A 12,335-nucleotide genomic window follows, 5' to 3' on the forward strand; every position below is an offset into this window, starting at 1 on the left:
AAGGAAGGAAGGAAGGAAGGAAGGAAGGAAGGAAGGAAGACTGATTTTGCTGGAAGCAGTTACCTCCCCAGATTTACTTTTTGTCTCTGGAGTTTTCTATACTGGACATTAGATATAAACCAGAAGTGCTGGCTAGTTCTATGTCAACCTGATACAACCTAGAGTTATCTGAAAGGAAGGAACCTCAATTGAGAAGATGCCTTCATAAGATCAGGTTGTAGGATTTTCTTAATCAGTGATGGATAGAGGAGGGGTCAGTCCACTGTGGGTGGGGCCATCCCTGGGCTGATGGTCCTGTGTTCTATAAGAAAGCAGGCTGAGCAAGTCATGGGGAGCAAGCCAGGAACCCACAGAACCTGGGGCCTTGCAGAGGGTGGCCTTGGGCTGGCTTTAACATGGCCTTGGCTTTCCTGGCTGAAGGCAGAAACAAGGCTCAGAGCAGAGTGAGTGGTAGGGAAGTTTGCTCACTGGAAGGAGGGGCTAAGCAATCAGCTCATGGGATGAGTAGACCGGAAATGGGACGCCAAGAACAGCCAGAGCCTAACTCAGACTCGCACCTTGTCATGAAGCTCTGGCCCTATCTTATCTGTGTACCAACTTCCTCCTTACTCCCCACAGACCACATCCTCTGCACAGAGGGGAAGGTGGTTACCGACAGCTCAGTGCTTCCACTGTGAGCTGGAAATCATGAGCTCCTTTCTCAGTTCGAGTCTGAAATATTTTGGAATAGGGCAATTGCAGGAAAAGATTCTAACTGGCCTGTCTTGAGCTAGGTGCCAACTTTGAACGAATCATCTATAGTCAGGAGGGAGGACCACTTGAGAACCTAATAGCTCTTTCTGCGAGGAAATGGCTGTGGGCGTGAAGGGAACGACCTCAGGAGAAGATTATGAGGACTTTGATCTGCAAAGGATGCTGGGTAGATTAAACCAGATGTGCCAACAGGGCCTGGAGGGATGCAGAGGCGTTGCAGAAGATACAGGCAGTTGGCAGCGTGAGTGTGGGATGCAGAGAATTTGCTGTCCACAAAAGCATCAGTCTGGGGGATCTAGACACCTTGCTGCACTGAGCAGGGACTGTCTTTCATACAAGTTCCAGTATATAAAACACATGCATAGCCACTACCCACGTAGACTTCCCAGAAATGCTGAAGGGAGGTGAAGTGGATAGTATTATAACTCCCAGGAGGCCAACCCTGAGGCTCAGAGAGGACATATGACTCGCTCAAGGTCATATGCTCGAGGGACACATGGCTGGACCCACATCCAAGTCCTCCACTGGCCACTTACCACCTATGCGTGGTCGTTCAAGCCCTGTGTTGGAGCTAAGGCTCGCTTGCGGTGTCCTGAAGAGACAATGCAGTTGTTTTCTAGGACTTATAGAGACATCTTTGCATCTTCCAAGAGCTGTGCAGATGCTGAAGGGATGTGGCTTAGAGAGGCAGAAGAAAAACCAAGGGGAAATGCTAACACTTCTGTGTTTGCCTGAGGCAAGGACCTTTCAATTGGACACTCACGCCTTTTTATTTTTCTGGGGATCAATATGGCAGCCTTGAGCTGATTTTTAAGGCTCCTGTGACACGCCAAGAACTAAGAAACTCTGGGAAGATTGCAGCCTGAATGTCACTGGTTCTTATCAGCATGCCGATAGAATGTTAGAGTAGAAGGAATGTCTGCCAATGTCTGGCAAATAGCCTTCGAACCTGCTGCTTCCTAAAATACACAGCTGGCAATGGACAGCCTGGTCATCCCTCCTGTCACCGTCAACCTGGACTCTTCCCTCTCCTCTCTGTGGTCCACTTTCCTCTACTTGGTGGTCACATGCTCTGTCTCTTGAGTAAACTGTATGGTCAGGGTAGTTTCAGATGCAAGTAACAGAAAGTTCGACTCAAACTGGCTTTTACAAATAACCACCAATGGGATTTCCTCACAATTCTGAAGAGTCTCGGGCACAGCTTCATCCAGGGCGATGATGAAAAATCTCAGCTCTTCACCCAAGCCAATCAGCATGGCCTTAATCTCTTGCTGGGTCAGAGTGCCCCATTTCCAGCTGCAAGGTGGATAACCCTCAGGATGGAAGGGACTGTGAGCACCCCTCTGGGGGCCAGCAGGGACCCCCTGTGATAACTTCTCTCTTTCATTTTGTCCCAGCTGTGGCCCTTCCAGGCCCACCTGGCCCTCCAGGACAGCCAGGACTCCCGGGATCCAGAAACTTGGTCAGTATCGTGTATAGTAGCCATTACACTTTGGACAGACTTACTTCAGACTCTGGCGACAGTGTTTGGAATCCCTTTTATTTTGGAATTAGAACTCTCTGGAGACAGAGCTCAGTGGGCAGACTGTTTTCCTAACGTAGGAGGCATAGTTCGATCTCTGGCATCACAGAAAACCAGGCATGGTGGCAGATGCCTGTTGTCTTAGCACTTAAGAGATGGAGGCAGGAAGATCAAAAACTCAAGGTTTGCCCTCAGCAACACAAGTTAGAGGCCAGATACACGAAACTCTATCTCTAAACAAACAAACAAGTAAAATTCCATGACAAAAGAATGTGCCATTCCACCAATAATAGATGGCCATTTATTTCCTATTCAGATGCCTTGTTCAATAAAGAGCTACAGAAAACAAAATGACTGATTATTGACGTTGTAGCCTGTGACTCTTGAAGTGACTAAAATCCAATCATTCCTATTTTTAAAGACAGCATGAACACATGTGTAAACAACACCATAGGTACTCTGATGGTCACACTCATGCTAGGTTGTTTCTTAGCTGGAGCATGGCATATGGGCATTCACAACCCCACAGTGCACTGCGGTGGGCATGGCTTGCCTGGATTGTTACAATGCACAGAGAGAGAGAGAGACAGACAAGCACCTACCAGACTGGCAGCAGTCCAAGGAAACCTTTTTGGTGGTTACTGGGTTTCATTCTTTAAAAAAAATTTTTTAAAAACTGACCTTCAGAAGACAGAATTGTCCAGAAGATGACAAAATTTGACACTTTGCCTCTTTGGGGATTTCTGTGTCAGTTTGATTAACTTTATTACCATCAAGGTAAGATAAAAAAAATTGGGGGGACTTTTTCTCAGTTACAATGAGACTCTCAACTGAGATAGTTTCTTGAGGCTTGGTGCTATTCAGAATAGTGTTTGCCGTCTCAGCTTCCTGAATCTGCTTCTGGGGCTGCTAAATATCTGCCATTCTTATTTTAGGCAACTTTTGAGACAGAGCTGCCTCAAGCCCCCACTTTTGAAAACATATTTAATATTGCAGCCATCCAGCTACACTAAAGACTAAGTGCTAAGTATAATTGCCTACTTGCTTGCATTTCTTATCCCAAATGAAAATGGATTTGAAAGTCACTAAGGAATGTGAGATGACACCATTAGCCAGTGGAGATGCTAAAAATCAATGCGAGTGGCAGCAGAAAAAAGGCAATGTGCTGATGATTCTGCTAAAACCAAAACCCAGCAAAGATTACTCTGGCGCAACATCCTTATCTTCACAGGAAATTATCTTTTGGTTTTTATTCATTTTTTTATAATTTAGACTTGTGGTTCAGAGAAATGCATGTTTTTATTTCATGAAAAAGAACTCCCTTAGCCAAGCATGATAGTACATTCCTGAAATCCCAGCACTTGGGAGGCTGAGGCAGAAGGATTATTGAGTTCAAGGCATGTCTTGGCTACAGTGAGAACGTCTTTAAAAACTAGAGGCTGAGGAGAAGATCAGCAGGTCAAGTGCCTGAACATAGGCATGGAGACCCCAGTTCATCCCTAGCATCCACTTTAAAAAACAGAGTGCTACTTGGTTGCACACATCTGTAACCCTGTGCTAAGGGAGTGGGAACAGAGACAGTGGATTACAGAAGCTTGCTGGATGGCAGTGTAGACAATCAGCTAGTGCTGGGTTCATTATGTGACCTTGCTCCAAAAGATGAGGTCGAGAACAAATGATAATGGAAAAGACCACGTGACAACATCTGGTACCTCACTGCGCACACACACACACACACACACACACACACAGAGAGAGAGAGAGAGAGAGAGAGAGAGAGAGAGAGAGAGAGAGAGAGAGAGAGAGAGAGGAAGAGAGAACAACCATGGTCTGATGATGTAGTTCAGTGGTAGAGCACTTGCCTAGCTTGGACAGGTCTTGGGTTTGAGCCAGAACACTGAATAACTTTAGTTATTAACTAATAAGTTTATTTGTTAGTTATTAACTAGTATTATGGCACTGTCCAATGCAATAAACCTTTTTCTCGGATGAGGGGTTACTTATCAAAATGCGCATCACATTTTGCTACTGCTTCGTGACAGTTTGGAATTTAAAATACCCTGACAGGTCACAGCACTCAACGACATGGGTGACATGCTGCAGAAAGCACACTTGGTTATAGAGGGGACGTTCATCTACCTGAGGGACAGTGCAGAGTTTTTCATTCGTGTCCGAGATGGTTGGAAAAGGTTACAGGTAATTCTTCAATGTCCTTGCTAGCCCTCTCCCCTCCAAAGACCCTCCAAGGTGAAGAACTCCCCATTAGTGCCGGTTTTCTGTCTTGGAAGCTGTTTCTTACAGCTTTTCATTAGCAACATCTTCCTTCTCTTGCAGTTGGGAGAACTGATCCCCATTCCTGCTGACAGCCCCCCACCACCAGCGCTTTCCAGCAATGTGAGTAACTCTGCTGTCTGCTTCCTGGGTGCCCCCAAGGACCAAGATCTCCAAGCCCAACCTGTTCTGTGTGACTTAGCACCTCACGGAAGCCCAGTCATTCCTAGACAGAATTTTGTCACCCCAGAGTGGAGGGAGACCTGGGTGCGGAGGCTGGAGACCCCTGTTCCCAATTTACCCACAAACCGTCTGGAAGGATCCCTCCCTCTTTTGTTTACTTATTCTAAGACCAGACCTCACTAGTAGTCCTGGCTGGCCTGGAACTCACAGAGATCCACCTGCCTCCACTCCCTGAATGCTGGGATTAAAGGCGTGCACCACATACCAACCAGGCCGACCTTTAACATTTACTCACAACAGTAAAAGAGCAGAAGCAACTGGCATAGCCTGATGTTGAATTCTATTGCAACCCTTGGAGGCCACTATTATTACCCCATTTTTCAGATTATAAAACTGAACCTTTGAAGAAGTAGACATGTTGGCTTTTAAGCTGAGGTCCTCTGCTTCTCCAGTTCAGGGATTGTTTTAAAGAGCCTGAGAACACTCCCTCCTTTGCTAATGACTTTCTCATTTGGCCATGAAAGTCCTCCCACTTGAGAGTTTAAAGCGTCATTTTAAATTTATTTAAAGGGGACATTAGACTCGTACTTCGTACCCTGAAGAGCACAGTGTGTATTCTGAATGTATTCATTCTTTTCCCTTTCCCATTTCACGTCACAGCCGTACCAGCCACAGCCTCCACTGAACCCCATTTTAAGTGCCAATTACCAGAGGCCCGTTGTAAGTACAGTCATACGTTTGCTTGGCAGAGAATGAGTATGTGCGTGTGCCCTGAGCCCTGTGTTTGGTATCTAGGTCCTTCTTTTTCTTTTTAAGATTGATTTTATTTCACATATATGAGTGGTAATTTTTTGCCTGCCTGTATATGCGTGCTCCGTGTGTGTTCCTGAAGCCTGCAGAGGTCTGGATGCTGAATCATATCCCCTTTAACTGGGGTTAGAAATAGCTGCAAACCACCATGTGAGTACTAAGAATTGAATCCTGATTCTTTGAAAGAGCAGCAAGTGCTCTCAACTGACAGGCCACCTCTGCAGCCCTGGTAAATAGCTCTTACCACCTAGCCAGGAGGGTACACACACTATGGATCACAGTTATTTGAGTGAGGCAAAAGCAAGATGCTGGGGTCACCAGAAAGACAAAGGTAGTCAGTCCGCAAGAGGTGAACTCTAGCTTCAGACCTAAAGGACATTGACGTTCAGGCAGGGAAAAATGAAAGGAGGAATTCCTGGCAGAGGGGAAGATGGAGCATGGGAGGGTGGGGTGTGTGTGCTGCTCCTTCCTGACTGCGTTTCAAACTGGCCAGAGGAGTGGACTTCACAGCAGAGGAAAAAGTTTAGGCTATAGAAGCTCACAAGGGCCAGAGCTAGGGATTTTGGCCCTTTCCTGCAATCGATGAGAGCTACGGAGAAGTTAAAAGTAGAACAAGGGGAAGTGGTAGGGATGTTATCTTGAAATGACTTTAGTTTGAGTGTGCAAGTCCAGGAGCAGTGACGGAAGGCTGTGAGCTGTAGAAGAGGGCTGGTGGGAGTCACGGGAAGAGACAGGGGAAGCCAGGCTGGTCCCTTGGTGCGAGTATTGCCAGGAGGATGAATGAGATGGAGAAGGATGCCCAGTCACCACTGGGCTGATGCAGTGGGCACAGGCCCCTTCCCAGGCATCATCTGGCAGGGTGGAGATGGGTGATGTACCCCAGCCCTTCACTAATGTAAATAAAGACCATGTCCCGGTCACTTCAGGGACGTCATAGAGCTTGATCACAGGATGTACAGCCAGCCTGGGAACTCTTGTCCCTGTTCTCAGAAGCTTTGCTATTTCCACAGACCCCCTTGTAGAAGAGTGTCCCTCGCTAGCCCTACCCATACAGGCCTGTCTGGATTGCCACAGCGCTCTCTCGTGCCCTAACTCTCTTACCTTATGGGTGCAGAGCCCAACCCACCTGAGTCAGTTCAGAGCCTTGGGAGAAGCAGCCTCAGATTCTGTCTTAGATCGGTTACTCATTTCCACTCCAACAGAGAGCAGCAGGGAGACAGGGTCATAGGCCTAAGGCCTTCACAGTACAAGCCACACAGCACAGAAATAGGCTTTCTGGAATGCTCACACCTCCAGAGAAGACCTCAGGGTCAGCAGAGTAAGTCTGAGGTGGCCCCGGGACACCCAAGTGAGAGTGAGAAGGAAGGGGTAGAAGATGAATGTGTTAAACCCAGCTGGAGACGTCAGCAGAGCTATGGCCACCGTCCTGGGGATGGCAGGAGTCCCAAAGAGATTCTATACAGAGACAGATGCAAAGAGAGGCTGGTGGAAGAAACAGGAGAAGCAAATGAGAAGCCACGGCTGAGACAAAGAAAGAAGGTCAAAGGGGGTACTCCAGCATCAAAGGCAGGAGGTGGGGGCAAAATGACTGAAAGGTGCCCTTCGGGTTTAGAAGAGAGCACAAAGCATTTTGGAGACCAAGATTCTAGGAGGAAATGCTCAAGGGAGAGAGAAGTGAATTTAGGTAAGCCGTCAATGAGTCCCAAAAGTGGCTAATGGAGCTTTAACGCAGTATATTGGAGTTTTCATTTTCAATTATTATATCTGTGTGTGAGGGGTGTGTGACTCTGTGTGTGTGTGCGCTTGCACGCATGTGTGCATGCATGTATGCATGCGTGCGTGTGGTGCATTTGGAGGTCAGTGTAAGCTTCTTACTCTTGAGGTGAAGCTAGGGAACAGGAGAGGGTGAACACTCAGCCTGTGGACTGTGTTTCATATGGAATGCCAGCAGAAAAGGCTGAAGGGGAGGTCAACAAATGGATGCCAGTGTATGAGAGAAAACAAAGTCTAGAATGGCTTTTGTTTGGGGCTCATGAGCAGGGTGTCGGGAATGGGAGCCTAGAGTAGCTATATGACCCTAGTTTCTAGAAGGTTCCATCCCAGATGTCTTGATAAGTGCTGTGAGTCCATTCCTGGGCACCTCCCATGATCAGCCCCTGGTCTGCTCAGGAAGAAGTAAGGGCAGCCAGCAATGGCTGGAGGAAGCTTGGGAGCCAGGGCAAAGTCAACTTAGAAGCTGTGGTGAGAATTAAGCTAGGAGCATATCCAGAGTGCTTGAGCATGGGCTGCAGGCTCAAACAGATCTCAAAAGGGCTTTGCTCGGTCCAAGGAGAATTTTTGCATTCTTTTTTTAAATCTAAGAAAGATATTCCCACCCCAAGGGCTGTTCACAGAGCTGTAATGAGTTGGCTGGAGCTCCAAGGCTATCTTGACTGGGGATGGACACAGTTCCATTGCCCTTACAGGTGGCCAAGAAGCCTATGGCACACCTTGCAGCCAGAAGGTGGCTCCTGCCCAAAACAGGAGGTGGTGGCGGCGCCCTTAACTACACTGCCTTTTCTTTGCAGCTGCACCTGGTTGCTCTGAACACACCGGTGGCCGGGGACATCCGAGCAGACTTCCAGTGCTTCCAGCAGGCCAGGGCTGCGGGACTGCTGTCCACCTTCCGAGCTTTCCTGTCGTCCCACCTGCAGGATCTCTCCACAGTTGTGAGGAAAGCTGAGAGATTCAGCCTCCCCATTGTGAACCTCAAGGTAAAGACGAACCTCCATCACTGCCCTCAGGCACACCGGTCCCCAAGCAACCCAAGCATTTGCCACTCCAGGGTATCAACCATAGCTCATGGCCCCACTTTTTCTCTTTTCAAAGCAGTTTCTTCTCTGAGCTGGGGACTTCAGGATAGCTGACATCTGAACCCTCAAGAATAAGCAGAAGCCTAATTGTAGGCCAGTGGCACAAAAATTCTAATGTGGCGTTTTTCTTCATAGGGCCAGGTGCTTTTCAACAATTGGGACTCGATCTTCTCGGGTGATGGAGGCCAGTTCAATACACACATTCCGATATACTCCTTTGACGGTCGAGATGTGATGACCGATCCATCATGGTAAGTGGGGCCCTGTTGTGTGGCATGCTAGGTGCTTTTAGGATGTGTTCTAACAATGACATACCTTTGCCAGCACGGCCCTGGAGTACTGCCAATCCGAAGCCACAGGGAGGCCGCTGAGTCATGGCAAAGCTATGGCCTTGGAGCCAGAAGACCCAGGTCTAGTAGCTCACTACAATACGTGGGCAAAGCACTTTACTCTAGGGATCTCAACAGCCTTGCCTGCCTGTCAAATGAGTAGTCAGACCATGGTGTGTATGCCATGGGACAGTTGTGCGGATGATTGTGGGTGAAAACGCAGTATTCCATAGACATGATGTGACTGGTGGCCCTGTGGCTTTGTCCTATAAATGGGCCTCTCCGTCTTTGAAAACAATACGTGCTGTTCAGAATACTCAGTGTCTATGCTCTAACACATTTAGTGCTAGGTCTGGAAGGCACAGTAATACGCTTACCTGGCCCCTTCGCTTTAAGGGTCTTCAGCTTCACGGGGCAATAGATAACAGACCAAATGGAAATGCAGACAGCTTTGTAGTTTTAAAAGAGAAAGACGATGAGAGGAGCAGAGAAGAGCCATTGTTTCTGAGGGTGAGACGCAAAAGCAGAGTCCTGCAAAGAGGGGACTCCTCAGGTGAAGGAGTCACAAGTCTGGTTGGGAGGAAGCAACCTCAGCAACAACGGTCGAGATTCACGAAAACTAAAGACGCTGTTGGGGGATGCTGCAAGCTGAGTCTGGCTGGAAACAGAGTCTGCCTAGAAAGCTGGTAATAGTCACAAGGTTACAAAGAGGGTTTGGCTTGGATCATGGACTGTGGATGAGGAGGAATGTGTCTTAGTTCACTATACTTACGCCAATTCACTTACTAAGATATACCACAAAAAAAAAATAGCCATTTGAGAACTGGGGTGATGGCTCAGAGGGTAAAATGCTCACTGCACGGGCACAATAACCTGAGTTCAGATCCCCACCATACATCTAATTGCCAGGGGAGTGGCACACACCTATAAACCCCAGCCCTGAATGGGAGAAATTGGTGGATCCTTGGGATTTGGTGGCCATCAAATCTAGCTAAATTAGCAAACTCCTGGTTCAGTGAGAGGCCTTGCCTCAAAAATAAGGTGGTGAATGATTGAGGAAGATACCCAGTATTGATCTCTGACCACATGTATATGCCCACACTCATGCGACCACACCCCCCATGCAAACACATATATGCGTGCACGCACACACAAACCACACAACACAATAGCTGTAAAATAAAATAAGAAATAAAGAACTTGATGTTATTTTAAAACGCCACTTAAAAAGTAACACTCTAAAATTCCTTTCTAGGCCCCAGAAAGTCATCTGGCATGGATCCAACCCCCATGGAGTCCGTCTTGTGGATAAGTACTGTGAAGCCTGGCGAACCACAGACATGGCAGTAACGGGATTTGCCTCCCCACTGAGCACAGGGAAGATTCTGGACCAGAAAGCCTATAGCTGTGCTAATCGGCTAATCGTCCTGTGTATCGAAAACAGTTTCATGACCGACGCTAGGAAGTAATAGCCTTCCCACGATTCTTAAAGAGTTTTCTAATTTTTCTTATGTGAAGAGTTGACACTGAAGTCTAAAATGCTGTAAATATTACAGGATTTTTTTTATATATGTATACTACACATTTGTCAAAAGAGAAACCAAAGAAAACATACCTCAGTATACTCAAAAGGAAAGACGCGAGGGACTCAGATCCAAGTCAGATCCAATCCACATATTGGTGCTAGATCCTGCAGGAAACCCCAGCAGTGTGAACACAACCCAACACAGAGTAGGGCAATCAGCAAACAGGCCGGAGGGATCGCCCAGTGCGTTCTTCAGAGAATAGTTCCTTCCTTCCAACCATGACTATTGAGTGTAAGATGTCCCTTCATGTTTGTTTACAAGGTCAGCTTTTAGACACACAGCCCCTTCCTAAGTTATGTGTGAACCAAGTGCTTAGTGATTCCACCCATACCCATCCGTCCAGAGGAAGGGAACTGCTCCAAAGATCCCGATCATATTCTTTTCTATCAGGCTTTAATACGGCTCCCCCTTAAAACATCGCTGCCACCATGCTGTCGAGTTCTGCATGTTTACCCAATCATAGTTGAGCGTGGCATCTGTTTATGTAATTCTGGCTTGCTGGGAAAGTTGAGACTCTTAAGAAAAGAAACAGCGCATAATCATTACCTTTCCCTTGCTGGTCCTCCTTCCCATCCCCCACCCCAAATTTCCACTTGGCAAGTGTTGAATTACGACTGCAGCTGAAACAGATTCGTTGACACGAGTTTTCGGAAAAATCTGTACCGTTGCGCACTCGGCTTCGCTACCTTTTTCCATGTAAGAACATAAAGACATCTCTTCCAGGTGCCTCCTTCCGTGTGACTTTTTCCCCCCCTGGATCTTTTATTCTTTGCCACTGAGGCAAAAGTGGCCTGGGTGGATGTGCTAATCTCATCACCAGCACTGGGGACAATCTATTCCAGATCTGAGGAGGGGCGGGGGTGAGGTGGGTGGGGCAGATAAACCTGCGTGGGAGATCTGCTATGATTGCACCCTTGTCTCCATGCATGGCTGTGGGCTTGTCTGTCTCTAGGAGGCCAGAATAGATGTACCGTGTCAGCTTCACTGAGTAAATGCTACTCCTTAGAGGTACCCCAGCTCTGCAAAGGGGGTATTTTTTTTAAACCTCCACTTTACAAATGAAGATAAAAGAAAGAGGGGCTCAGGTCCTTCCTGAGTCCAGTAACATGGCTGGCATTGCTGGACTAGCTTCACACTCAGGCTCTCTCTCCCTCCCGTGCCCAAGCTCTTTCCAAGGCGCCGCAGGGTATGGCCGCCTGTTGGCCCCCTCTCTACCCCAAGTGCATCATTCTAGAAACATAATTAGTAGTCAAGAAGCATGCTGAGATATTTCCTCTCATTCAGCGGGGCTGGCCCAGCAAAAGCCACCATAGCGAATGCATTCTCCTGAGTTTTTGAAGTAGGAAGGAGATTAAGAACAGAAAAAAATTAATGAATGAAGCAAAAGCAAAACAGTCCAGGAACCTCCACTTCAGACTTCACAGCAGGAAGAGCAGCTGGAATCTAATGAATCATGAACTAAAAAAGGTTCCAGGGGAAAACCCCAGGGGTGGATGGTTGAGGATGGAGCCACGGCTGAGTTACAGGTGGGGAGTGTTTGTCATGGGCAGCAGCGGCAGGAGAGAGAGGACACGGGGATCCTGAGTTGGGAAGTAGAGATGTCGCCCACTTCAGTCAGAGTCACAAGACCCAAGACCACAGAGAGGACAAGATGGAGATGAGAAGCCAGGAAGAGAAACGTCAGCTTCTCCTGACCCTAGGAGAGGGCATTGAGGCTTGCCTCTGTACATGCTAAAGGACATGCCCTCATGGATGGAGTCCCAGAGTCAACTCTGGGCCCATGCGCTCTGACTAAGCGTCTCGGTCCTGTGCCCGGCCCTCGAGATTCTTTGCCAAACGTCTGCCTGGCCTACCTCATGATGTGTTAGGCAAGCTGCATAGGCTCTTCTGCTGGGCCGTGGTGCTCGTGTCCTGTGCTGTCTTGGCAGAGCCATAATCGCTAAGTGTCCCTTCCTGTCTCTCTCCTCCCCTTCCCCCAAAGCATCTATAACATCCCCTAGACCTGCTTACCTGGTGCCATGCTCCTCCC

The 12,335-nt window shown here is 47.8% G+C and overlaps 1 protein-coding gene across 2 annotated transcripts in view; it reads left to right on the top strand.

Moving 5' to 3' along the window:
- Positions 1 to 11,025, top strand: part of Col15a1 (collagen type XV alpha 1 chain) — a 185,439-nt gene extending 174,414 nt beyond the window's left edge. For both annotated transcript variants that reach the window (XM_026786561.1, XM_013351949.2), the window contains 7 exons: positions 2,151 to 2,215; positions 4,343 to 4,471; positions 4,610 to 4,669; positions 5,390 to 5,449; positions 8,107 to 8,292; positions 8,527 to 8,642; positions 9,976 to 11,025. In XM_026786561.1, coding sequence (XP_026642362.1) covers positions 2,151 to 2,215; positions 4,343 to 4,471; positions 4,610 to 4,669; positions 5,390 to 5,449; positions 8,107 to 8,292; positions 8,527 to 8,642; positions 9,976 to 10,189 — 830 coding nt within the window. In that variant the 3' untranslated portion in view covers positions 10,190 to 11,025. The remainder of the gene's footprint in view (positions 1 to 2,150; positions 2,216 to 4,342; positions 4,472 to 4,609; positions 4,670 to 5,389; positions 5,450 to 8,106; positions 8,293 to 8,526; positions 8,643 to 9,975) is intronic.
- The last annotated feature ends 1,310 nt before the right edge of the window (positions 11,026 to 12,335 follow it).

This window comes from Microtus ochrogaster, linkage group LG5 (assembly GCF_000317375.1).
Source record: "Microtus ochrogaster isolate Prairie Vole_2 linkage group LG5, MicOch1.0, whole genome shotgun sequence".
Taxonomy (NCBI): domain Eukaryota; kingdom Metazoa; phylum Chordata; class Mammalia; order Rodentia; family Cricetidae; genus Microtus; species Microtus ochrogaster.